The sequence below is a fragment of the Hermetia illucens genome, chromosome 3 (genome assembly GCF_905115235.1).
Source record: "Hermetia illucens chromosome 3, iHerIll2.2.curated.20191125, whole genome shotgun sequence".
Classification (NCBI taxonomy): Eukaryota; Metazoa; Arthropoda; class Insecta; order Diptera; family Stratiomyidae; genus Hermetia; species Hermetia illucens.
In genome coordinates, this window is record NC_051851.1 from 90,002,391 (window position 1) to 90,028,955 (window position 26,565).

The 26,565-nt window shown below is 44.6% G+C and overlaps 1 protein-coding gene across 1 annotated transcript in view; it reads left to right on the forward strand.

Moving 5' to 3' along the window:
- Window positions 1-360: 360 nt before the first annotated feature.
- The window catches only part of LOC119652057 (dynein beta chain, ciliary-like), a 62,880-nt gene continuing 36,675 nt past the window's right edge, over window positions 361-26,565 (forward strand). Inside the window, exons 1-16 of the mRNA XM_038055994.1 lie at window positions 361-501; window positions 1,082-1,255; window positions 1,314-1,573; window positions 1,638-1,977; window positions 2,051-2,316; window positions 2,377-2,965; window positions 3,024-3,136; window positions 6,733-6,922; window positions 7,016-7,114; window positions 7,196-7,349; window positions 7,451-7,824; window positions 7,877-8,267; window positions 19,944-20,203; window positions 20,259-20,435; window positions 20,491-20,700; window positions 20,778-20,942. Coding sequence (XP_037911922.1) covers window positions 361-501; window positions 1,082-1,255; window positions 1,314-1,573; window positions 1,638-1,977; window positions 2,051-2,316; window positions 2,377-2,965; window positions 3,024-3,136; window positions 6,733-6,922; window positions 7,016-7,114; window positions 7,196-7,349; window positions 7,451-7,824; window positions 7,877-8,267; window positions 19,944-20,203; window positions 20,259-20,435; window positions 20,491-20,700; window positions 20,778-20,942 — 3,903 coding nt within the window. The remainder of the gene's footprint in view (window positions 502-1,081; window positions 1,256-1,313; window positions 1,574-1,637; window positions 1,978-2,050; window positions 2,317-2,376; window positions 2,966-3,023; window positions 3,137-6,732; window positions 6,923-7,015; window positions 7,115-7,195; window positions 7,350-7,450; window positions 7,825-7,876; window positions 8,268-19,943; window positions 20,204-20,258; window positions 20,436-20,490; window positions 20,701-20,777; window positions 20,943-26,565) is intronic.

A 26,565-nucleotide genomic window follows, 5' to 3' on the forward strand; every position in this document is an offset into this window, starting at 1 on the left:
AACAAATGCATGCTTGATTAATAACAATTAATGACATTTTCTGTAGCGAATTTACAAAGACTTGAAATCACCGTAGAAATTGCTACTGGTAAAGTGGACGTTATAGGAAAGTGGGACTCCTTACACTCATATAGTAGATACTTAACAACCCAATTTCCGACTCAGCAATCTGGCCGCATAAATATCAAATGAAACTAATTTAATTGTTTTAAACTTCATATCGTCACCGAGGAGACGGGGCAATTTACTAAACGACGCAGAAAGTAGCAACATCGTACACAAATAAAAACGCGCCATCATAAAAGGAGAACATTCTAAATTCAATAACAAAGACAGGAGAGTGTAAAGGACTAGGTCAACATGTCTATCAAAAGCGAAGGTGGAACAGTCAAATCTTTAAAGGTGGACACACGGCTCGATTTTATAATGAACTATATAATGAAAACGATGAGACTGAAGCAGGAAAAATGGAACAAAATGATGGCCACTGAGGAAATGAGGGTAACTATATCATAAATAACATGGTACTTCCATTAGTCCGCTGCATGGTATTTATTCCCAACTAATTTGCCTCGAAGGCGAAGTAGATGCAGACTCCTTTCGGTTGCCAAATGCTGAGAACCCTTAACTTGAAAGCATTGCATTGAACTACCTACGTCCGCCGTTAAACCATATCGCCACCTCATTTAAGTGCTCGTAAATCGTGATAATGTCCTAGTTTTACCGTGCAGAGGTGAAAATGATTGCATTTGCAGGTATCTTTTAAGAGTTGCAATTAACGACGTAGAGTATTGCTTATGGTTGAGGACTGCAGAGGGGGCTTTAGGGGGTACAATGCACTTCCCAACTTCAAAGGGAGTTCTTAGGAAATTATTGGACTTAAGGCTTTTCGCACCATAGCATAATTTCAAGGTCCGATTGGTGGTAATGGTTACAATTATCATAATTATTGAACCTTACCTGGTAGAGTGTAGCTCAATTTATGAGATGCAATATACTTATGTTTGTATTATGTTTTCCAGAGATTTCGTTTGTTGGGGAGGCAAGGATCACATGTATTTAACTTTTTGTTTTTTCATAGGAACTAGTGATGACTTTTCTGGACGATCCAAATCAGGAACGATTAATATTCACTGTAACGGCGGCTGGACTTCTAACGCCATATTTTAATTTTCCGGAAAAACCGAAATCGAAAGTGAGCTACTTTATCCGCAGGGAAGTACCAATGGAAATAACTAATGACAACATAAGAATGGTAGGCATTATCAAAAATTATATAACATGAACAAAACACCCAATTTAATTATGATTAGGACCTCCTTATTGGCGACGTGTCCCCGAAACCTCTGGAAGATTTATCGGTGTTGGTTGACAATGTATTCCTCCCAATTCTGAGCAATCCCCAAAATCATGAAGGGTGGACGGCCGTCATTGAAAAAGATGTTCAAATGGAAATTCAAAATTTACGTAACAATATAGCGGAATTCAAAGGAATTATGATAAATCGAACGATCTTGCCCATGCCGATCACAATAGACGAAGTGATGAAAATCGCTCCTCAAATTGCTAGGGGGTGAGTCAACATCGTGCATTCTACTTTCGAATCGATAAGTATTGAAATTCCTTTTTCAATGCAGAAATCTCTCGAAATTTACAAACGCCATCAAGGACTCACTGGAAAGCATCACACTTAAGTGGCGCAAGGTGGTAGCAGACTACGTACGACATCGACCAGCTGAAATTATTTATAGTAAAGAAGCGAACCCAGTGCCTCAAAATCTATTTGAGTTCTGGAACACACGCTGGCAAAATTTGGAGAACTTAGCAGATCAGTTTCGCGACGTTCGAATTAAGACCACTGGCCAAATTCTGTATGCAACCAAGTCCATTTACTTCACAGCTTTCAAGGAGGCTTTTCAACTAATTTTGGATGCATTGACAGAAGCAAGAGATATCACATTGTATTATACGCCATTGGTAAGTTTAGTAAAAAATGACATGTAAAGGCTACAGATATATATTTGCATGCTTTACTGTTACCCCGCTTTAGAAAAAATTCATCGATAAGTTCGAGACGCACGACTTCGATGAGATCAAGCCTCATCTCAAGCCGTTGCTGCACATCATATGCTTGGTGTGGGCGAACTCAAAATATCATTGCACTAATGAGTGTATGATTTTATTGTTCAAGTTTGTTCACAATATGCTGATTAATTCTGCAACTAGAAGCCTGGATCCCGGCTCACTTTTCCAAGGCGAAATCGACGAGGCCCTCCACAAAGTAACCAACACCATACAACTCCTCAACTACTATAAGTGAGACTACATGAATTTGCATAAACTATAATAACTCCTAAATAAACATCTTGACCCCAGGGAGTCTTACGGAGAGTATCTGCAAAAACTCGAAACGTTCAAAACCGACCCAGAATCAAAGGCTCAACTGTGGACATGGGAGCCGCATGAAATTTTCTACCGGTTGGACTTGTTTCTGAAGAGGCTTGAAGAGATTCAAGTAATTTTCGACACCGGCGTTGAGATTCTCAAACTAGAAAAAATGGAATTCGGTGGATTGCGTGGAAGTCAGATCAGTCGTGAGGTTCAAGGCATATTTGAGGAATATAACACTATATATCGGGAATGGAGCAATATCCAATTCGATCCACTCGACCCTGATCCCAGTCTTACAGATTTCGAAAAAGAGCGGGTGCGCTTCAAAGCAAAAACGGATGTTCTTGAGCGAAAACTAGGGTTTCAGTTTGAACGAGCTTTTTTGGAATGTTTTGAGATTGGCGAACTGACCCAGCTTGTAAAGCTGGCGGGATCATTACTGCATCGAGATATTATTAAGGAGCAAATTATGGATGCTATTCATGCGATAGTGGAAATGTTCGCAATAGAATTGGATAAAGTGAAATTCGCCTTCGATTCAGGGGTCAGGGCCTACAATGAATTTGGAGCTGCTGTAAGTAGAAAAATGTACCCTAGTTATGAGCATTTGAATTATTTTCTTCTAAAAATAGAAAATACCAATTGATCCTGCTTACCCGGCTATATCAGGTACAATCCTTTGGCTACGGAAATTGCGGCAACGTTTAATGGTCCCATACAATGATTTTCCACTACTCGATTTTCCGTAAGTTGCAAACAGACACTTTTACTCTCTTTTTATAAACCTCATAATTTTCCTTTAAAAAAACCTCATAATTTTCAAATTTTTCGCGCGTTTGCAAAAATCTTTTGCAATAAATGAGCAAACTTTCTGCGCTATTTAAGTGAATTCATAAACTATGCAAAGAGTTCCTGTGAGTGAGATTCCACTTTCTACTGAAGAAGAAAGTGTTCCCAGCATTGTAAGTGAAGCATAAGTGCAGTGAAAACAGTCGTGTGACCATAGTTTTCTTTTCTTCTGTTACGCCATGTGATTCAAGGGCAACTCACTTATCACCTACTAAGGGAAAGTGGTTTGCATAGCCAGTAATGTATTTGTCGTCCTTCCTTAACTCGGTACCAGTAATTGACCCCTATACTGATTTAGACATAGCGACATAGCAGAACCACGTGTTAGCGAGAAGCACTAGTGAATCTGTGTGCTATCCTCATATAACAGCACTCAGAAAACATTGGCGCAGAACAACTCAAGCTTGATGCTCGCATTGAAACAACTTCATTTTCAAATTTTAGATAAAGCAGCGAAGGCGAACCTAGCGCTGTTAATGCGGCCTATGGCGGCACGTTCGTTGTCACTGTGGCGCCACAGCAGAGACGTCGGTGCGGTATGGTATCGGTCTTCTCACAGTAACCTCTGCGGGGTGCAGCTCCTCGGATTTACTTTCCCGTTGCTATTAAATTTCTTAAGATAGTTTAACGTTCCTTTTTCTACAACTGTCTCCGTGAGTAATGTGTTAGAATTCAGTTGAAATACAAACATCACTTCTTTACGGTGCAAAAATTAAAGGTTCCTTTTTCTACGTGTATCTCAGTTAACCGTATTTTCAGTCTCAACTGTTGGGATTGAAAATAAACAGTGCAAGTTTCTAAAATGGCACAACCTTCATCTCAGAACTTGACATCGGTCGATATTCTCAACTCTTGAAAAGGAGCTCCCATGTCAGAAGATGCCACCGTCATATCGGTGACCTCTCACCTGACCGTATTGAAGAAGGTGGATTTCTACACTCAGGATTGGATCATCACAATTGAAATTTAATTATAACTTTTGTTTTTGCATCTTTGTTTGGTTTATTGGTTGGCTTTAGGTTGCACAACTGGCCCGCAAAGAATCTTCCTTTCTAAGTTTCCCCCGCATGGCAATGAGCGTACCTTCATAGGAGAACGGGGAATGAAAGTGGCATTATGAATTACTGGCCGTTCTCGCGACCCGCTATGCTCAACATCGACCATTTGTATAACCGCTCGACAGTGGGGAAGCTGTCTTGCTGATCGGGCCGCAGATATATTGAGTAACCCACCTGAAAATATCGATGAGTATTGAGCTGCCTGCAAAAATGCTCTTTTCTCGGGTGCTACACAGGTCGTCAGCCAAGTCTCATAGGGGCATCATAAGATCTGGCTTACTGCGCAATCGTGGAAGCGGATCGATGACTCTACTGACCGATGCGTGCGATGACGGGCGTGACCCATTCGAACTTCGACGCCGATCGAAATCTCGAAAAGTCCAGCCTAGTGTACGCCATGATAAATGAGAATTTGCTATTCCGCTGGTCAGGAAAATGGAAGATGTCGCAGATCGCAATGATTTCAGAAATGTATACCGCATCACGAAAGCGCTTGCATGTGGTTGCATGTAATGAACCTCCGCGGTCGACTTCTCATCCAGGACGATGAACAACTGAAGAGGTGGAAAGAACACTTTAGCATGATACTTACGGGTATCACACCGGCGAGGTTCCTCCTTTTGTCAATGAAATGGTTAGTAACCGTAGCATGCAGATATGGACTGTATCTACAAGCGGAAGGTAAATCTTTTCAGAAGGGATCACCGTCTGATGGTCGATAACATTCACTTGCGGGTTGCATCCCCCACTTCTTGCAGGTTTGGGGGGGGGGACTAAGTTCAACATCGACCGCTTGTGTGACCCAGTTGTCGCACGACAGTAGGGGATCTATCTTGTGGTCGCAAATCTTTCGATGGTCCTATGAAGGATGTCAAGGGTCAACTTCTCACCCACAATGATGAACAACTGGAGAGGTGGAAGTAATACTTCACCATAGTTCTTAATCGTATCACATACAGTAAGACTCCTCCTCTTCTGAATGAAGTCACCATAACATGCGGATACGGAATATTCTTCCAAACAGGAGAAGAATTATTTCGACCAGTAATGCACTAAAACGGAATAATCCCGTTGGGTTACTGCAGATCCGCTGCTTTCACTCGTACGAAAATTTGGGGAATCCAAGACCTTCATTAGAGATTGGAAGAAGGGGATGATCATCAAGGTTCCGAAAAAAGGCACCCGTTTTGATTGTGACAATTTGAGGGGTTTCTGTGTGCTCCCTGTCTTCGTAAAAATAATAGTTTTAATAATCCTAGAACGCATCAAATAACATCTGGGAAGCTTGATCGAAAGAGAGCAGGTTGGTTTCCGCTTCGGATCCTCTTGTATTGACCACATAAGCGAATGCACGAAATTTAGATCTTCGCTGCAATGGCTCATCATCGATTTCGAGAAAGGTTTCGATAGTATGGACAGGAAGTGTATCTGGAGTGCTCTACATAGGAGGGCTTTCCGGAGAAACTAATAGCTGTTATCAGAGCGATATATGATGGCGCAAAATGTCACGTGCTGCACCGAGGTACAATCTGTGAGGATTTTCGGGGTCCAACGTGGAGTCCGTAGAGTTGTATTCTGTCACCGATATTATTTCTTCTTATTATCGGTGGAAGACGACATCTATCCTCAAACACCTCGATAAGGCTGATGACATTTATTTTCTCGCTCACTGGATCATGGGCCTTGGCCAAATAGCGCTGGATTTGGAAAACGAGGCAATTAGAATTGCACTGAAGATAAACACGAACAAGACCAACGCACTCTCCCTATCTCCATTAATGGGAAGGGCATCGAAAGCATCGATCAATTAGTAGATCTAGGAAGTGTAGTTTCCGCCGACGGTGGCACCAAACTGAATGTTGGCCGATTAACTTGGTCGGCGCACAGGCGTGCCACTCCTACGCACTGTGATTGTAAGTCGGAAATGGATAGGTTGCACATTAAAAAGGGGCGACAATTGAATTGCGGGCTACGCCATGCAGTGGAATCTACTCTCCCAAAATGGCCGACGAGTGGGCCGCCCCAAGGACACTTAGCGCAGAACAGTGGAGGAGGAGTGCGAGCGTCTGGGAAAGTCGTGTAGGGTGCTGAAAGGGATTTCAGATAATCACGAACAAAGGCATGTATGTGTGGTTGACACGCTATACTACACATATTTATCCTATATTTTATAACGCAGCAATAATTTTCGAAGGAAAGGAAAGACGTACATATCTATATATGTGTCAATTTCGTTGAAAAAGTCTAAAACAATGTGAAAAATAAAAACTTTTTTTGAATATATATTATTGAATAAGTATCCCAAGTCAATGCGCGCAAATATAATACTTTCCTTATCATACAAATCTCAATTCATCATCGAAAAAAGTCCATTGGAATCCTCATTCAAGCCCGCAAATTATGTATATCTGTATTTAAATGCTAATCCCAACAGGCTTTTCGAAAACGAACTTGGCGAAGATGTAATGAAGCGACACGATACAATGATTGCATTGATGGACGGCTTTCAGGAAGAAATCATCTCTAAATGGCGGGAGGATGTGGTGAAGGACATTGACGAGGGTATGGCGAATTGTATTCTGCGGAAAGAGGGAAAGAAAGTATTTCTCAATTTCAACGATGAGGTAACTAGCGCTCACCTGCTGCTTGCTATCATAAACATCCAATTTTAAACGTGACCATCCCATTTGTCCTCCATTATATGTGCAACGGTACAGTTACGAACAGCACTACGGGATATTAAAAACCTTAAGCTGATGGGATTTGAAATACCCGAGCACGTTCTAGAATTCTATGAACGGGATGAAGAATTATGGGTACGTCCGGCTACAGTAGTTCCGGGTCGACTGCTTCCCTGCCGGCTGCTTGGAGCTTAATTTAGTATGTTTCATTTGCAGGAGGCCCGAATTAAATTATTCAGAATTGCTGAGTGGTACAATGAAGTGAATGACACAACGCACGAGTGCGAGCTGGCACTTGTCCAAAAAGAAATTGAGGCCCTGGATGAAGTTATGCAACCATCATTTGAAACAATTACGTGGATTAATTTCGGTTTGTGTCTGGCAATCTATGGGACACTTTTTCGTCAGACTTTTTTCACGTCCTTCTCATTTTCCTCTGAAAATAATTATTTTATTCTGGATCCCTTACAGAGCAAACTTACATAAACATGATCTTTGAAAAAGTTCAAGACTTGCATGACCGCGTCCTAAAGTCCCAGGCGAATATTGAAACTATTAGAAAAAGCATTAGGAGTTGGGGCAACGTTCCCATGTATCAGCGAAAAGATGGCAACACAAAGGCTTTACTCGATATCGACGATCGCACTGGCATCATTGAGAGAAGATTCAAGGCATGTGCCGAGACAAAGGAGCTTATACAGAAGGTTATGACCATAAACATGAAACTGTTTTTTAACGTGAGGTTAGACTACACTGATGTCCTCCCAGGTGAAGAGGAGAAACCAACAGAGTTCGGCTTACACCCATTGGACATGCATCCCGAGGAAATCGCCTCTGAACAAGAGGTAGTCACACTTAAATGGACTAATGTATTTATCTTAAAAATTATGGTTGTAGGGAGGGGAAGAAAGTGTTGCACCTTTAACTGAAGTCACACTGACACCAGAGGACCGCCTCTTGTGGCGCGATTATGAGGTCTATGTCGACGAAATTGTTGGTAATGAATTGATAAAGGCAATAATGAACAGTATTAAGTATCTGAAGTTCGAAATGGAGAATCGTTTTGATTACGATGCACCCATCTTCGAAGTCAAGATGGAACTACAAGAACCAGCAGTCGTCTATATTCCGAACATCGACCCACAGTCGAACGATGGCTTCCTGGCTTTAATTGAAAATATTATAAAAGATATGTATAATATGTCTGATATGATTCCAAGAGTCGCCCAAGCATTTGACGTAGACAATCCGCTGAGCCAGCCTGAAGGTCCTGAGGAGACTTATCAAAGTAAGTAAATACAAACAGTAAAGTACTATTTTAATACAGGCGGGCAAATGGAGATTGTTAAGTGTTGGTTTTTTGCGTACATCCTAAATTTTCGCATGTTGGTCGTGTAAGACTGAATCAAACGTAGAATTCACCAACTTCTCGTTAATAAAGCCCTAAATAGATCTCGAGGTTTAGACAAGGGGATGTTCTATTATGGGCCCTTTTTAATCTGACCTTAGAAAAAAATTGCGCGACGCTGAGGTAAGTGACAGAGGTACTATTATCGCCCTAGCTCCCTTGCCATTTCTCCTATCCATCTCCCTCGTTTTCACCTTAAGGATTCCTTGATTGTAACGTATCACTCGACTCTAGGTATCCTCACCCTGCAGCATAGCCTCACTTATGGTGTCCGGGGATTAAAAACGCCGTCCATCGAAAGGTGATGACAATGGCACTCCCATCTGTTGCAAAAGAGAAAGATGTGATAGGCAGCATCCACCACATTCTTGCAACAAATGGAGGCGGACGACCGTGATTTCCCAATTGTGTACGTTTAAGATTGAAAATACCCATTTCTCCTGATCAGCTTGGTTAGGTAATAGTCAACCGCACCGTGTTTTTGATTGAACCACATTCGCACGTCTTTGATGAGATCTACAGTCTACCTGCCCTTCGATTCTTTTTCCCAAGATTGCTGCTATGCGCAGGGTGTACGGGCTATCTCTTCAGAAGTGACGACTTCCTTATTTCTTCTTCCTTTTTTGAGGCATGTAAACTTTTGCTCAGCAGCATGTAGGGCGATCGGAATAACTACTGTTAGCATCATTACTGCTGGCTCCGATGTTTCGAATCTGCTCGAAGAAGTTCATTTTCGTGTTAATCATGATGCCGAGGTATTTCACTGTCGGCTTCAACAGGATGATGATTTCACCAGCCTCAATGTCCGAATCCTCTCCTTGACTGGACAGCACAATGAGTTTGGTTTTCTCCAGATCTAGGAAGAATCCATGTTCAGCCATCTATTTGCTTATCCGCCGCATCACCATTCCCAATGTACGCTGAGCTTGCTCAACTGCGCGTGCGGTATCCAGCACCGCAACATCATCCGCGTGTCCAAACAGATGCGATTCATGAGGCATCTCGAGTGATAGAAAAATATTTTATAGGGCGTCCCAAAGGTCCGGAACACGGATAGAGCCCTGAGCCGCCCTCCATGTTACCTTCATTCGACGCTGTCCTCTCCGGAACTGGTAGAGTGTGGCATGGGCCTGTAAAGAGTCCCTCAACATCCGCAGTAGGTAGCCGAGAATATGGAAACGATTTTCCAGTGCCTGAAACATGTGGCACCATCTCGTGGCATTGAAGGCGTTTCTTACGTCTGGGGTCACAAGGAGCATCACTTACTAGCAATAGCGAATGTGTACATCAGGGACATTTACCGCTCAGCCAACATACTGGACGGACGATACGCTGACAGCGCCTTAGGGATGCCATTGCCCATGATTATCAGCAAAAGTCTCGCAAGCTTCCAATGGGAGGGAAAACACCCGCTGTCAAACATGCGTTGAATGTGTTGAGTGGCAAGTTAAGCATGTATTTACATCCGAGTTTCAACACTTCGTTGAGAATACCATCCGATCCTGGTGCCTTTTTCTCTGGTGGTCTGCTGTGGGCACAGTACTCAAATCCTTCATCGATAGCGGGTTGTAACAGCCTTCTGCCGTAATCTGCAAATAATCCACCCGATCCTTATTTTCCTGCAATGGAGAAGTTGGTTCGACAGTGACAATGGCCACGTTTTTCTTTAGATGTCAGTTCAGTTTTGGCGGCTGAATGTTTTGCTGTGTTTCGAGTTAGGCTTTTAGGATGAGTAAAGAGAAGATCGCTATCATTATAAACTCTTTCCATGCTTACAAAGCAAATTACTTATACAAACTACACCCTCGCATCACCTAGAGGGCAAAATACATGCCCTGCTTCTGACTCCCTTTTTAAGTCTTTAAAAGTTCTATACTGCCCGGCGCATGCGAGGTGCCCATTAAATGAATTCGCCAATGAAGAGGCCTGTAAGGATCTGGACTCTAGTCCCACAAGTTTGGTCGATTGGTATAATAAGCTTTTTAACCTTCAACAAATCTTTTTGGGTAGAGATCCTTGCATGATTGATGATCTCTTATATTTCTTTGAGGAGGCTAGAGTCAGATTATAATCTATATCAGTTTCTTCGCGGTATGGCCTTTCCTTCCATCCCCGTTCGTGTTTCTTGCACTGATCTATCATTACCCTTGGCGCCCTAATTGTTCGCAATCGTTAGTAGATTCGCCGAGAAATACTTGATCCTCGCGGTGTCAGATTCCTTTGAACTACCGAGCGGCCTCTATGTGCTCTTGCGTCAAGTTGCTACCGGCTTTCTGCTGACAACTTTTAGTTCACTCGAAGGAATACTGAACCTTGGTTTTCCGGACCTCAACCACCCTTGTTTCTACAATGCATCCTGTTTGCCCCAGATCTCTCCTTTTGATATACTAAAACTTATAATGCATCCTGGTCATCGTCATCAACTATGATAACGACTAAAAAACGCTAACATGCGTCATCTCATGAATTATTTTTTCAATTTTCATATTATCTACTCAATAATAACTAAACATTCATAACCGGTACGTCGTCGAACTACCTCCTCATCGTCAGAGAGCTAGCATGGAACCGTTTGTCATATTACTTCGGGTTAGTCCCCGAACTCTCCCGCCTCGCGGAACCTTCAAACCAGGGAATTCTATTTACCAACGGGAATGGAGAGGAGGAAGGGAACTGTCAGTTCAAGGAACCCCCTGCCATCCGGCTCCTCCACCGGCTGAGGTCTATCTTCTTTGCAACGAGAAGAACCCGAACATAATGGATAACATGGGTCCACCTGTCAGCACTCTTCATCATCTAATCGAGAATGTTGGCTGGAGAGAGATCCTCTGTGTCTAAATAGAGCTGCTGACGACTCCCATCCCACCTTTCACAAGCTAAAAAATGTGATGGGCGGCGTCCACAACTCCATTGCAAAACACACAATCCGGATATCGTGCCTTTTTAATGTTGTGCAGGTAAAACAGAAAACCTCCATGCCCCCTTTAGAACTGGGTAAGGAAATAGCTAGTCTCACTATGTTTCCGATTCAGCCAGGCACCTAAATTGTCGATGAGCCGCGCAGTCCACCTGCCTCTAGTTTCATTCTGCCAAGAGAGTTGCCACTCGTCTAGGGTGCGTTGCCGTTCTTCACGAGCAACCACCTCCCTTGACTCTTCTCTCTTGCGCTTATATATGGCTTGACGCTCCTTAGCATGAACGGCCGGTTCAGAGCCTGTGCGATAGACAAATGCCACCGCAAAGCTCGCCTCTGTATTTACGCGAGACGCTTTCGATATACGTCCTTGCCAAGAGCGTCTGCATCCTAGACCAGGACAGACTGCGTTGCACTCATCAGAATACATCGCCTGCTAGACATAGGACTCCAAAAATTTGCCATTAGCCGACTTAACGCCGAAGCTTCAGCTGCAGCCTTGTTCACTGCTGCTTTGCTCAAAAAAGCTCATCTTTGAGTCAAGAGTCACCCTGAGATACTTTACCGCTGCTTTTTGATTATCGACTCGCCCAACGATATGGGATGCAGGGTCGGAATTCTCTTTTTAGTCAGGATGACTACTTCGGTTTTTTCCAGTCCAAGGTTGAAACCATGAGTAGTCATCTATGCGCTTACTCGTCGCATCAATATGCCGAGTCTGCTTTGCACCTGTTCGACAGTGCATCCAGAAACAAGCGCCGCGACATCATCTGCATAACCGACCAGGCGCGACACTTGTGGCATGTCGAGTTTAAGTTGACTGGATGGATCCATGTGTTACCCCAGACGTAACCTCCAGGTCTAGTCGGTGTTGGAATACCAGTTTGTATACCTCTGTTGGAATATCATCGGGTCCTGGCGCCTTCTTACTTTTCATAGCGAGGACTGCTATTCCAACGCTTTTATAGATAAAAGTGGACAGTCTTTAGTGCGCTCCGCGCTGACGTCATCATCCCATACGGGATGCGCAGGGAATAGTGTCCATTCAATGCGATCCATCTGCACGGCCTTAAGTGAACAAGGTTTCTGCAGAGCCCCGATTTGTCGGGTTACCAGTTTCCACAGGTCCCCATTCACCTCGTCGACTAGATCCTGCCAGCAGCGAGCTTTGCCCTTGTTTATTGCGCTTCGGAGGTTTCTTTGGCTGATTTTTATTCCGTCATTATGGTACATGCCTCGTCCCGGTCGTTTAGACGTTGTGTTAAGCGGCGGAGCCTGTGACACTCCTTCCAGAGCTCTGCGATTTCCACTGTCCACCAACATATAGAAGGTTTGTCACATATCGATGTCCTCCTGGGCATGGAGGCTTCGCAGGCTGTCGTTTTCAGGTTCATAACTGAATTTACGACAGTTTCGGCTGCAACCCCACCGCCCCCAGGAGTACCCTCCAGCGCGGCCCCACCTGTTCCAAGAGTTTCGACAAACCTCCCGGTGTTCACCTTCGCAACGTTCCAGAAAGAGCGTCGGGGTGGCGCACACTGAGAGTTTGTGTCCACCACTTTGAAGGCAATATATTGATAGTCGCTTGCCGAAAAGTTTTCCAGAATCCGCCACTCGTCCACCAGCGACACCAGTGATTCCAATGCGAAGGTTACATCTGGAATACTTCCCCCGCAGCGGAACGCAGGAACGTTGGGGTGGATCCGGTGCTTAGAACTACCAGTCCTGTTCTCGACACCATTTCCAGAATTGGTTTCCCTCTAGAGTTTGTGTGAGGCATGTCCCATTCAAGTGCCCTGGCATTGAAGTCACCCCCGACCAGGATGCGCCCATCTGTGCCTAAGATAGCGTCCTCCAAAGCATCAAGCCTGCGTCGAAAGTCCGTTATCGTTTCATTCAGAGTAAGATAAACACTGAAAAACGTTATCCCTGAACACCAAATCCAGACAAAGCCGTCGACCTGCTTAGAGGTAAGGAAGTTAGGACCCAAAAGGCAAGCATCATAAGTGTAGCAGGTCTCGTTCTCAGCACCAAAGGTCCAATCCCTGATGCGTCCATAGGCGGTGCAGTAAAATCGGAAATATTAAGTGGATTCCACTTTCTCATGCATGCACTACCTTCAAGAATATGCTCAAGTCAATATGGTGGAGACATAGGGTTCAAATAACACCATTCTTGAGGTAATCGAACCACTACCATCGCTGTCGGTGGAGATGCGCCTGTCCTTCAGTCGCTCTTCAATTACTCAGATTGCAGCTATTAGGATCGCCCGTTGCATATTGCCCGAACTGAAAGGTCTACTTTGCCTTTTGTCCGAAAAGTGGACTCCTGAAATCTGTTCTATTTTCAAATCATCATGCACCTTTCAGGTTCGACCCAGACTAATTTGGGCTGCAGCCTGAGTTTATATCTTCATCAAATGAGATTTATGTGGACCAATCTTGAAATAGGATGAAGGCAACATCACAGTGATAATGTGCTTCAACGCAGAATGTGTGCGGCCGTGGGAAAATACATTGCTACATCTCCGGTTGTCGCAAAAACTTCAAACAGTCACGCGACGGTTCTCGCTGCAATGACATATTGATTCTTCTTCTTTTTATTTAGCCTTTGTCCCGTTCACAGGCGTGGTCGGTTCGTCGTGATCGGTTGCGCATTTTGTTCTGTTATTTGCTTAATCTGAATGCAGTCGCAAGGCTTTTAAATCAACAGCCAAGGTATTATGCCACCATTGTTTCGGCCAGTTTTTTGGTCACTTACCGTCGAGTTCGATGTTCGGACTGATCTTGGAAAGTGCATTCTATCGAATAGTATCGAAGACGACTCTCCCGCAATTTTTCCTCGATCGGTCCAGTCTGCACTTGCAAGATTACGACCCGATATATATATATATATATATACATTTTTTGTTTTTTTTTATGGATGAAGGTGGAAATCTTAGAAAGACGCTGCTGCGCCAGGTTGCAGCAGTGTGTGGGATTCGCACCCACTAAAACCACCCCCACTCTTCCGCCCCTCCCGCGGGACCACCGTGAATTATTACTTCGCGGGGGAGGCTCTGGTTCGCTATACCAGCTCGTCCATGTCACGTCTCCGTCGCGCCGCCTTCTGAGCTCGATCCAACTCCAGGAGTTTTGTCTGCACCACGGCTACTGCCTCATTTACCGCCATCCAGTTTTCCTCCGATTTCAGCATCTCTTCAACCAGGTTCAAGGCTCGATGTCCGCCCCTAAGATGCTGTTCAACCTCCTTTTCTGCTGCAGAAATCTGGGACAATGGAACATAATGTGCTCCGAGTCCTCGGGTGTAGCACCGCATTCAGCATAGTTGGGAGACTCGTCCAACTCGAAGCAATGCAAGTACTTCCTATAGCCACCGTGTCTCGTAAGGAACTGTGTCAGGTGGTAATTCAATTCTCCCTGCTTTCGGTTGACCCATTTCTCGATACACGGGATGAATGTATGGGTCCATCGGCCCTTGTCGGAGTTACCCCATCGTTGTTGCCTTTTGCCACACAACTCTCTCCTGATGGCTTTTCGGAAATCCGCATTCACCTCGGCTGGATTTGCCTTCCGTTTTTCGTAGAGCCAGTGTGCCTCGCTCGCTAGAAGATCTATAGGGATCATTCCTGCGATAACACACACTGCCTCCGTCGACGCCATCCTAAATGCGCTGCACACCCCTAGCGCAATTGGCCGGTATGCCGAACTTATCTTCCTCCGGTTGACAGCGTGGTTCAACGCTCCCGCCCAGACAGGGGCCGCGTATAGCAGGATCGACCTCACCACTCCCGCGAAGAGTAGCCTGTGACTATACTTCGGCCCTCCCAGGTTAGGCATCATCCTTGCAAGGGATGAGCTGGCATTTGCTGCCTTCTCTCGCGCATAATCCAAGTGTCCCTTGAAACTCAGCTTGGCATCGATCATCACCCCCAGGTATTTGACAACCGATTTTGAGACGACCTCACCATTACCAACTTGGATGGTAACCGTGTTGTTCTTCCTACGGTTGGTACTGAGGACCGCCTCCGTCTTTTCGTCCGCCAGGTCCAGCTTGGCCATTCCATGACTTGATGGTATGAATGGCTTCATTTGCATAAAGCTCCACGTCCTCGGGATGCTTTGCAATTGCAACTACCGCCAAGTCGTCCGCAAAACCAATCAGCGTTGTCTCCTCCGGCAAGCGAAGGCCAAGCACTCCGTCGTACATTATGTTCCACACCAGCGGTCCCAATACAGAACCTTGAGGCACACTAGCTGTCACAATGTACTCCTTCGGCCCGTCGTCCGTCTCATACCAGAGAAGTCTGTCCGAAAGGTAACTCTCGATGAGCCGAGCCAAGTAGCTAGGAACATCCAGTTTGGCCAAAGCGCCCTTAATCCAGCCCCAGTTGGGTGAGTTAAAAGCATTTTTGACGTCCAGCGTCACCAGAGCACAGCATTTGTCCATGGCCATTGCAACCGTAGAACGGGCTCGCCGAAACCCATATTGCCGCTCTGAAAGACCACTCGCAAGCTCGATGAACGGGAGCAGCCTGTTGTATATCACCCTCTCCAACATCTTCCCCATGGTGTCTAAGAGACAAATAGGGCGATATGAAGAGGGCACGCCGGGTGGTTTTCGGGGCTTCGGTAGCAACACCAGCTTCTGCCTCTTCCATTAGGCGGGAAACACTCCTTCCGCCATGCACGATTCGAATGTGTTTGCGAACCACCTTGGTCTGGCCTTTACCGCCACCTTTAGAGCCCTGTTCGGAATTCCGTCCAATCCCGGAGTATTGCTGTCCCAAATACGTCTGCAGATTTGCCAAAGTTCCCCTTCGGTAACATCAGGGATCGAGAAGACGTCCTGCTGAGCTGCCAGTTGGGGTTCTCTTTCGCCCTGTTTCTGCTGCGGGAAAACAGCTATAATTATTTGCAACAAGAGCCCTGGGCATGTCACTTGAGGTGATTTTTGCCCGCGGATCTTCTTCATTACAACTTGGTAGGCTGTACTCCACGGATTCGTATTAGCCTCCATGCAGAGCTTCTGGTAGCATTCCCGCTTGCTTCTCCGAATGGCCTTCTTAAGGTTGCTTCGCAGATCTCTGTATTCCTCCTCACGCTCTTGGTGTTCCGGCCTTCCCCTTGTCCTGTGGGAAAGTCTCCTCGCTCGGAGGCAAGAGGATCTCAAGGCAGCGATCTCCGTGTTCCACCAGTAGTTTAGCCTCTTGCCGTGGTGCAAACGTCGTCGTGGCATTGTAGCGTCGCATGCTTCGGTTACACGCTGAGACAGCTGTGTGACCCTTTCCACCGCTGTTCCATCCGGATCATGGGCTCCCTAAAATGCAGCCAGGAATGTCTCCTCGTCGAAAGCTCCGATAGACCAGCCAACCGCCTTAGCCTTTCCACCTCCAGAGCGTTGTTGACTGCTTTCCCGGTTCCCAATGCGGAGGAAGATGGCTTCGTAGTCACTGTGGGTGTAGTGCTCACTCACTTGCTAAGCCATCTCCCTCACCAGTGAAGTGCTAACAAATGTCAGGTCAACGATCGAACCCGACCCTCTTCCTCGAAAGGTGGGCACGCATCCAACGTTGGCCAGCACGATGTCCAGCTCCGCAAATGACTCCAACAGAATTTGACCTCTGGTGTTCGTCGATCGGCTTCCCCACTGCAGGGCCCACGCGTTGAAATCGCCCGCAACGATTTTAGGGCTGCGGTCTCTAGCGTCCAACATCAGATTGTCTAACATCTCCTCATATTGTGCTAAGGTTGCACTAGGAGGAGCGTAGCAGCTGTAAATATGGACACCGTTGACCTTCGCCCTTATAAAACCGGCTGCCGGGGGGGCCATGACTTCCTGAATGGCCTTTCTTCCGCACGCCTAGATTGCGGCGTTGCCAGACGCATCCACCGCCCAAGTCGCACCGCCGTGGTTTCTGTACGGCTCGCAAATAACCGCGACTTCGACATTCGATTCTTGAATGGTTTGCGAGAGCAGGTCCTGAGCTACCTCACAGTGATTGAGATTGATTTGTATCAATCTCATTTGCCTGTGCGGTTCAGCTCCCTCCTATATACCGGACATCTGCTGCTTCTCGCAACAGGCTGGTTGTCCACGCCCTCTTTCCCACTACATAACATACACCGTGGATCCCCGGTGCAATCTTTGATGAGGTGGCCCTCTTCCCCACACTTCCTGCAACTCCTCGACCTGTCATGCTGGCTAGTGCATGTCGCCGCAAAATGGCCGAAATCGAGGCATCTGAAGCATCTCTTTAGAGATATTTGCTCCCTGAGCCTGCACACGACTCAACCTACTCTTACCTTGCCCGCGGTAATTAACTTAATAGCTGATTCCGTCGGCAAACTAATAATAGCGGTCTGTGTTCCGCCATATGCCTTCTTCATCCTTTTTATGGCACTCTGGTCTATATCGCTAAAGTTGAACTGTTGCTTTAGCGCAGCACAGATATCCTCCCGTGAGGCGACCTCATCTAGGTCCTTGCATTCAACCACTATCTCCTGTTTCCGAGCTCTTACCTCAGCTTCCTCTTCTAGTACACTTTCCACCTTCCCGCGGAAGTTATTGGCCGACTTGTCGTCGGATTTACTTAACTCCAGCATCAGATCCCCTCTCTGTGTTCGCCTGATACGGCTCACACTATCCCCCAAATTCTTCAATTCCGGGTCTGACTTCACCTTTCGGAGGATGTCGGCAGGGCATATTTTCCTTCTTGGAAATAATTATTATTTCCGGGCGGAGCTTCTTTTTGTCCTTTTTCCTCTTGTTGCTCACCTTAGTCCATTGTTCGGGCCTCTGAGCGTTGGTTTCTTCCACTTTTGTATCGTGAGATTACCGACTTTGCCGGGTACTCTCGCCGGCTCCGCCTTCTTTGGTGAAGAGGCTTTTTTCTTCGTCGGGACTTGCTGTGGTCCAAGAGGCTCGCTGGTACCGTCTCTAGCCCGTTTTCCTGTCTTCCCGCCTGCTTTATCACGGGGAGGCGTCACCTGCGTTTCCCTTGTGACCTTGCCAACTGACGCTTGAGAATTCTTTTCTTCGAGTGCCTTGATATAAGACAATTTAATGCCTCTTATCAAGGCTCGAATATTTTGGTGGATATTCTGCCTCTCCTTGATGAACTCGCACAGTTCATTTATTCATTCCCCGAGTGTAACGAACGCCATTCCGGTATGTTCCGCCTGATGGGAGATTTGGCAACTCCGCACAGGTATCTACATATATATATAAGATATAAGCAGACTTGGAGACTCGTTCGATCATAGGGCTGGACTATACATGGAGATGCAAAAAGCGGTTATCCTTGCAACCTGTGCTATAGTTCAAAGAGTCCTGTCCGGTAACAATCTGACCTAATGGGTTTCAGTCTTGATCCGCACTGTTTTCGATATAAGATCCATGTCTCTGTAGTGTAGAACCTCCGCGTCATTGGCTGAAGTGTTTGCGACAATCGGGATGTAGTAATACATTTTCGCATGGTCGCACACACTTTGCGCATCATCGCTGTGATGCGAGCCTTTGGATGTTGCCTTCAGCCCATCCTTAGGTTGGTCGCCCCTCGGTCCGGTTGGGCGGGAAGAGGGTCCGTGGGCCTTTTTAATTATATATATATATATATATGCCCTGGCGCACCAGGTTAATCCTGACCTGAGTGACAAACGCAGAGCTGCATGCGACGAGGCGGGTGTCATGGGTTGCGGATAATGGCATGGCCTACCGGGTCAGCTACGAATATCGCAAGTTAATCTTGTAGATAAGTAGCCGCGGACTAGCAGAGCGTTTCCCTTTGTGTTTGTCCTCCACCCTGTTATCGGTTGGGATTTTCGACCCTAGATAGCAGAAATTTTCAACGGTCTCAAAGTTGTAGTTTCCTACCTTTATTGCTCTTATTTGAGCAGTGTGATTCGATGTTGTTGTTTCTCTGTTCTTTGGTGCTGACGTTTCCACCATGTAATTCGTCTTGCGTGTTTGCAACAATCAGAGTCTAGTAATACATTTTCTCATGGTCTTAACGTTGAAACGCATCATCTGTCGGGTGCAGGTCTTTGGATGTTGCCTTAAGTCTATCCTTAGGTTGGCCACTGTTCGGTTCTCCTTTTATGGAATTCTAACCCCCTTTACATATCCAATATCACAGATTTTGTTCACCCGAACTCAAGACCCTTGAACTAGATTGATACAATGGCAGTTGAACAATTTTATCTGTCTTGCTGTCAGCAAAAAGGAAGAGGTTTTGGCATGCTGCGAACAAATCTGACCAACGTTTATGTTTGTATAGCAGAAGACGACCGTTACTTCAAGAGTTTGCTTTGTCTTGGGTAGAGTTCACCGGGGTCACCCACTTGCCCTCATGTTCCACCAATTTCCGATTCTCGGCCACTGGTTTCGCTTTTAACCTGTACCTACAACCCCATTCCCCTTAGCCTTCTTGCACAAAACCTTCCGCTGCGGTCTTTTGTTCATGGTGTTCAGGCCGTATGGATCCGTTTTCACATACCGGCATTAAGCCAGTTCCATCCCGTCGACATTTAGTGATTTTATGTTCATTGTTCGTCAAAATTGCAACCTTAGACGGTTCAATTATTACCCTAAATTTTTATTATTACCCTAAAACATTCAATTCAAATTTTTTTTATCTACAGGCATTGCGAAGAAAAACGGAGAACTGTCTAAAGTGCATTCTGATATTACCAAGAAAGTAAAGTATCTCATCATAGACATTCGCAATTACTCGAAGCAGTTCAACGAATATTCATATTTGTGGACCGACGATAAGGCGCAATATCTGGCAGAATTCAAAAAGTATGGACGCCCATTAACGGATATTGAACGAGAAGTAATTGGAACGAATGAGTTCACTGTTAAGGACGAAGCGCCTACTTTGGATATGTACAAGGAGCAGGTGAACCACTAGTAAGCTTCCTTAAATCCTGGATAATATTTCGTGTCCTCCGTAGATTAATAAATTCCAAGCCGTTTATGATAAGATAATGGAGTGGGAAACCTTCCGCGATTTTGGATCTTGGTTTAGGCTGGACCAGAAAGGATTCAAATTTAGTGTTCTGAACGAAGCTAGTATGTGGGGAGGAATGTTCAAGCAAGATTTGATTAATCGCGTGGTTGATGCTCTTCAGGTTGGGAATTCAATAATACTTAATCATAAATCTTACTTCTGGATCACATTCGCAGGAATTGGAAGATTTCATCGACGAGGCTGACGCCGCCATGAAAATGGAGCTAGACAAGGATAATCTCGAAGGTCTCTTGAAGATAATGAATGTTTTGAATCAAGTGAATGACCGCCAATACACATATGATTATATGTTCGAACCTTTGCGAGAAGTTGTGGATGTTCTCCGTTTGTACAGTTATGAATTCCCGGAAAAGGTCTATCAGCAAGTAAGACATATTAAATATCAGGGAAATTTATGTCCTGAAAGTTGCGCTATATTACATTTGCTAAATATCTGTCCTAGTTCTCTGATCTGCCGGATGCTTGGATGAAAATCAAAAAGATTGCGGCAACAGCCAAACAATACATTGCACCCATTCAAGCCTACCAGGTCGACCTTATCGAGAAACGGATCATTTTGTTCGACAACCGAGCTTCAATGTATCGCAACCACTTTCTGGATTTACCAGTAAGTATTATTAAACTTTGATCGGATGTGGCGGAAAGTTCGCCCTTTCTTCCGAGCGCACCTTATCATCTGGTATGAGGGGAAAATCGGGACAGAATTTGGAATCAAAAGTGGATTTTGACCACTTTGTGACGTATGTAGGGTTGCTGTAACGCCACGTGGGATAAATAGATGCAAAAGAAGCTACTTTCACAGTTCGCTACCTTATAAATGCAGGGTAATGTTGGTTAAATCGGTGATCCACATTGGTGTAGAAATGGCCGTTGCTTGGGATTCAAATTCGACATTCTTAAGCATTTTCGTCGACATTCTGGTTATTGCGCTTTTGTGAAGGTTCTTAGCTGCTTGTACGAAAGAAGAAAGTAGAAATTGAAGTGAGATGATTGACGTATTTACTTCAAAGCAACAGTTATACATAAGAAAATGATTAACATCCTTACGACTGGGAGCTTTGTCGAATCGCAGGTAATTTTTATTTCCCGCAGCTGATAAAAAGGTGGTTCAAAAGGTAACTAGACTAGAAAATGGAACGTGAATGTGAGCCAGAAAGGAAAGTACTACCAGGAGGACGTATTTTTGAAAGGCTTTGCATGCGGGCTGTGTTGACGCTCTCCAAATTAGATATCGTTAAAGACCGATATTTTCAATTAAACACTGGATTAAGTTAGGCTATTAAGGTCGAAAAGGCAATGTCGTAAGAGCCAACATTGTCTAGGTAGATTCCAATAAAGAGTGGAGTACTACATCACCTAAATTCAGAGGTGTAGTAGTCCTGCTTCTGAGATTCAGCATTTCTTTCCCGTTAAACCCATATTCTTCGCCTCCGCTTACTCTTGGATGGAAAGGCGATAGTGCTGTTGATTTCCGGATGTGTACTTCAGCTCGGCTTAGACATTTCAAAGAGTAGCCTGAATTTTCTGATTTATGACAAAACACCGAAATAGCATTAAATTTGGCGCCACCATCAACAAAAAAGACACTACCCAGGTAGACAAATTGGCCGACGATTGTAAAGCTCAGGTAATTTATGCCATTTATGTTCGGATGCAAAAAGCACGTAAATACTCTTCTAATCATTGCACTTGAATAAAAAGCCGTCTTCGGTATTTTACCGATCCACTCCTTGTTCCACTATCTGGGAAACATTTCAGATTCTCAATTAATTTTGATAAGTAGAAGTAGCGGATAAACAGACTTGCAGGGGTCGCCTGTGGAGAAAACATTAAGTCCAACTATTCTACTCCGCCTTAATGACTAGTTGAGTTTCACGAAAAGTAGGACCACATCCCAATATTATACGGTTAAAAGTTCGAGTGAAGTCCTGTTTCCAACTCTTAAACTGCTCGTCATCGTAGATAATAAATTGGTAATTTACATCCTTGAATGCTCCATCGAAAAATTGCGAACAGCTACTTTTAGATTTTCTTAGACAGACGGGTCTTAAGGAGTCCCTACGGGACCCTATCGACTACTTGGTTTAAGCGAATGAATAGGTTCTATTTATGCGAAAAAACAGTTGAATCCCAGTAGCAGATTATATTAAGCTGAGCAGGTCAGAGCTTTCCTCTATTGTTGCGCACATCCAGAGTATAACTGCTAAATTTATATCTTATGCTAATTTGGTTGATCTGATTGCTTGTATGCTGCTGCGAGGTATTAGCATTCCAACCACTTATTAGGCCATAATTATCGCTATGTCATTTTTAGGAAATCTCTCCTTAGTCGCATTAAATTGCTTCTCCTCCTATTGTATTGGGTTGGGGAAAAAGTAATGTGGTATTTGTGATCAAATTTTAACGCTTCATTTAACATACTTAAAATTTTCCGATTTAAGTCAAATATGCGCTGTTTTGTTCGCAAACTTGTTGCCGTTTAGAAGGCAACTCCATGATCCCCCCTTATAAAACACCCCTCCCTCCTTATTTGCAAAAAACTCAGACAGCCAGTTTTCGCAACCCTCTTTCGAGGCGAACTTAGTAGCACCAAGAGCGTTTTGTATGGACCGGAAAAGATGGTAATCACTTGGTGCCAGGTCCGGACTATACGATGGACTCAGGACATCCCACCCGAGCTCCCGTAGCTTCTGGCGGGCCATCAAGGTGTGTAAGGCCGAGTGCTGTCTTGGTGAAACACAACACCATTCCTATTGACCAATCCTGGCCGCTTCTGGTCAATCGCCTGCTTCAAACGGTCGAGTTGCTCACAGTTGAGGATCGAATTGAGAGTCTGGCCATAGTTGAGCAGCTCATAGTAGATGATTCCCTTCCAATCCCACCAAACACACAACAAAACCTTCCTGGCCATCAACCCGGGCTTGACGATGGTTTGGGCCGGCTCGCCGCGCTTCGACTACGATCTTTTTCACTTGAGGTTGTCGTATGTGATCCACTCATCACCAGTCACCATCCGCTTCAAAAATGAGACGAATTCGTTCCTTTTCAATAGTGCATCGCAGGCGTTGATTCGGTCCAAGAGATGTTTTTGCGTCAACTCGTGTGGCACCCAAACATCCAGCTTTTTATTTAATCCAATCTTCTGCAGATGGTTTCAAACGGTTTTATGGTCTATACCCAGTTCCTGGCCAATGGAGCAAATGTTCACATGCCGGTCTACTTGCATGATTTCGACAATTTTATCGATTTCTACGATGACCTACCGGGGTGTATCTTCGACATCCACTACACCAGAACAAAATCGATCGAACCAACGCTGTGCTGTGCGAATCGTTACAGTATCGGGCCCATAAAATTCACAAATTTTTTTGGCCACCTTCGTTGCATTTTTACCTCTCAGGTAGTAAAAATGTAAAATATGACGACTTTCTTGCTTAGTGGACTCCATTTTTGACGTGCTATAACCTGAGACTGAAACGTACGATCATAAAACTGTCAAAGAGACACCCGTAGCCCCGATTGTCGTCTTCAAATCGCCGTATAGTATGACCCGATGCGATAAGTACAACACAAGATATGTTTAAGTGTCGCCATCTATTGACAAAATACGACATTACTTTTCCCCAACCTAATATTATAGTGTATTATCTTCAAAACGGGCCGTTAAGACATGAGGGGCGCCTTGCGGATGCAGTTCACGGTAATTTGACACCGAATTGAAACTTGCCAGCGACAGGCTTTCTAGAGCGCAATCGTCCATAGCACAAGAAGAAAAGAAGCGCTAATTTACCTCGTTTAACCTCCGAATTACCAACTCTCGCCGGAATTCCGGAGGTAGTATATATTCTGATAGAACTCGATGCCACCCTGAATCGGATTTGATAATCTATTGACGAATGCAGAAAGCTAGGTTGCCGTTTGTGTAACATAAATGTAAGGGTAGCAGGGTGCTAGCCCAAAAATCTTCATGCATTTTAGTCGACGTGCAGGAAATACTTTGAGTGAGTTCTTAATCCCAATACACAGATTAATCACCCCCTCAGTTATTTCATAGCATAGGTTCTGAGTGAATACTTTTAGCACCAGTAGAACATTTTTCACATACTGCTTGAGATTCCTGTACGTTACATAGCCATTCAATCTTCATTAGGCCGCTTATGATTAGGTTACCTCTTTCGTTTTACGATTCTATTGCCTAATGTGTCTCTCGCCGAATAGTGTTGCTTTTATTATATTTATGTATATTTTCCCAGTATTTACCTCTCCATTTATATGAAGAGATTTTGGCCTACTTATCCAAACTTAAACTTTTTTGTAAAACTTTACCTGCCATCAAGTTCAACGCCACCTAGAAATCCTTGGATCATATTTTTGATTTTTTCCATTCCAACCAGCCTGAGTATATTAAAATCAACATTTACTATCAAACTGTTGAATTCAATGTGCAGTCCTACTTCCCTCCCTTCCGCGGTGCGAAAGCCAACTTCAGATTTCGTAAAATCAATTCGGATGACCTTTAATATAATATGCCAATATGCCTCAAGAATATTTAGACTATCCATAACGATTCTCAGACCAAGGCTTCCTCCCGTAAATTTCTGCGCTCCTACCCAATTTAAATCTGCACAGAGATTCAGAAACACATTAGTCTTTAACATGTACTTTGGAGAAAGTTTATGTGCTCGTCCATTAATGGGTATTGGTGGGGTTCCATTTTGACAAACTATAAGGCCACTACCACGAAAGGTCCCTGTACAATAAGCTTCTTATAGCAACTTCGTTTGATAAAAAAGGGGTCCACTGTAGCATACCTAATTCACTTCCCCAGCTTTGTGCTAAGGTGGGGCATATATTTTACTTTTTCCTAAAGCCTTTGACACAATGGACCACAATACACTTCTCTAAGCTTCACATTGTCAATTATTATGGGATTATACTTCTCTCCTTCCTTTCGAATAACCCAAAATCTCCATGCGGAGCTGGATGTGATTTTGTCCTGTCCTGTTTCGCTAGACTGGCTGTAAAATCGCTGTCACTGACGGTCTCCATCAAAAATATTCGTCACGGCTCCTACAGGCTTTGCCGAGCTATTGTTTTCACTTACCTGGGGTGAAGATCCTGTCAAGGGAGAGGAAGTGGGAGATCGGGATGATTGTAAAGATTTCAAGTAAAACCTCGGAGGAATTTGAAAACCAGAGCCAAGCCCGACAAGGTTATATTCTGTTGCTGATACTATTCCCTCCAGTTATTGCAGTGATGACATCTTTATGGAATAAATACTTCGGCTACGCTGACAACCGAATCTGCTTACTCTTTTGCCGAGCTATGGACTCTCTAGTTAATGTCTATGGAAGGTAGGAGATGTGCATCAATCTGAGTGGCATTAAGCCCACAGCTCTACGCGAATGGCGTAGAAATCTTTGGCGTTTAACGAGAACACAGATTGAAGACCGCAATCAGAGCCCGCCAAAACCGAAATTACCATGGAACTTCCAAAAGTAATTGGACCCAAAGCACTTCTTCCCATGGTTCAAGATAACCTCCTATAAAGCCCACTATTCACGTACAGTTCGGTCTGTCGGTTACGTCGGAAGAGCCCGCAATGTACCCACCAACTAGTTGAACTGAATGCATCATCCACGTTCCGGCAAACCGCGACATCATTAGTTCAACTGTGAACGTGGAATGCATTGAAATGAAAATTGAAGATAATTTTGTGCGTGAGCATTTATCAAAAATGTTCATTATCGATAAAGATGTTTATAAAATTCTCGCTCACAGCCTAAACAAACATGAAATCTTGGCTCATACTTTAAACAAACATGTCTGGACGGACCAAATGCATCCCATCCAATTAACGGCCACCGATTAAATCCGGACTATTCAGGCGAAAGTGACGTGTACGTCGATGGCCTTAAGCTTCCTGATATGTGCCACTGATTGACCTCCTCGAGTCTTTGGGGGACAGCACTTCCTAAAGGTTAGCTGGAATGAACTCAATGAATAGGACCGCAATCAAAAAGGCATGACACGCGGCGACTGTTCAGCACGGACACAAGAACCATTCGCTACTGGGTATAGCATTCCGCGAGAAGAGGAACTAATTTAAAGATACCATGCCTAGTCAGGTAAAAGCCTATCTAACCCCTAACGTTAGAGAATCCATATAACGTAGTCATATGCGACTCTGCCTTAATTACTTTCCTTCCATGTAATCTGTCATTTAGGTG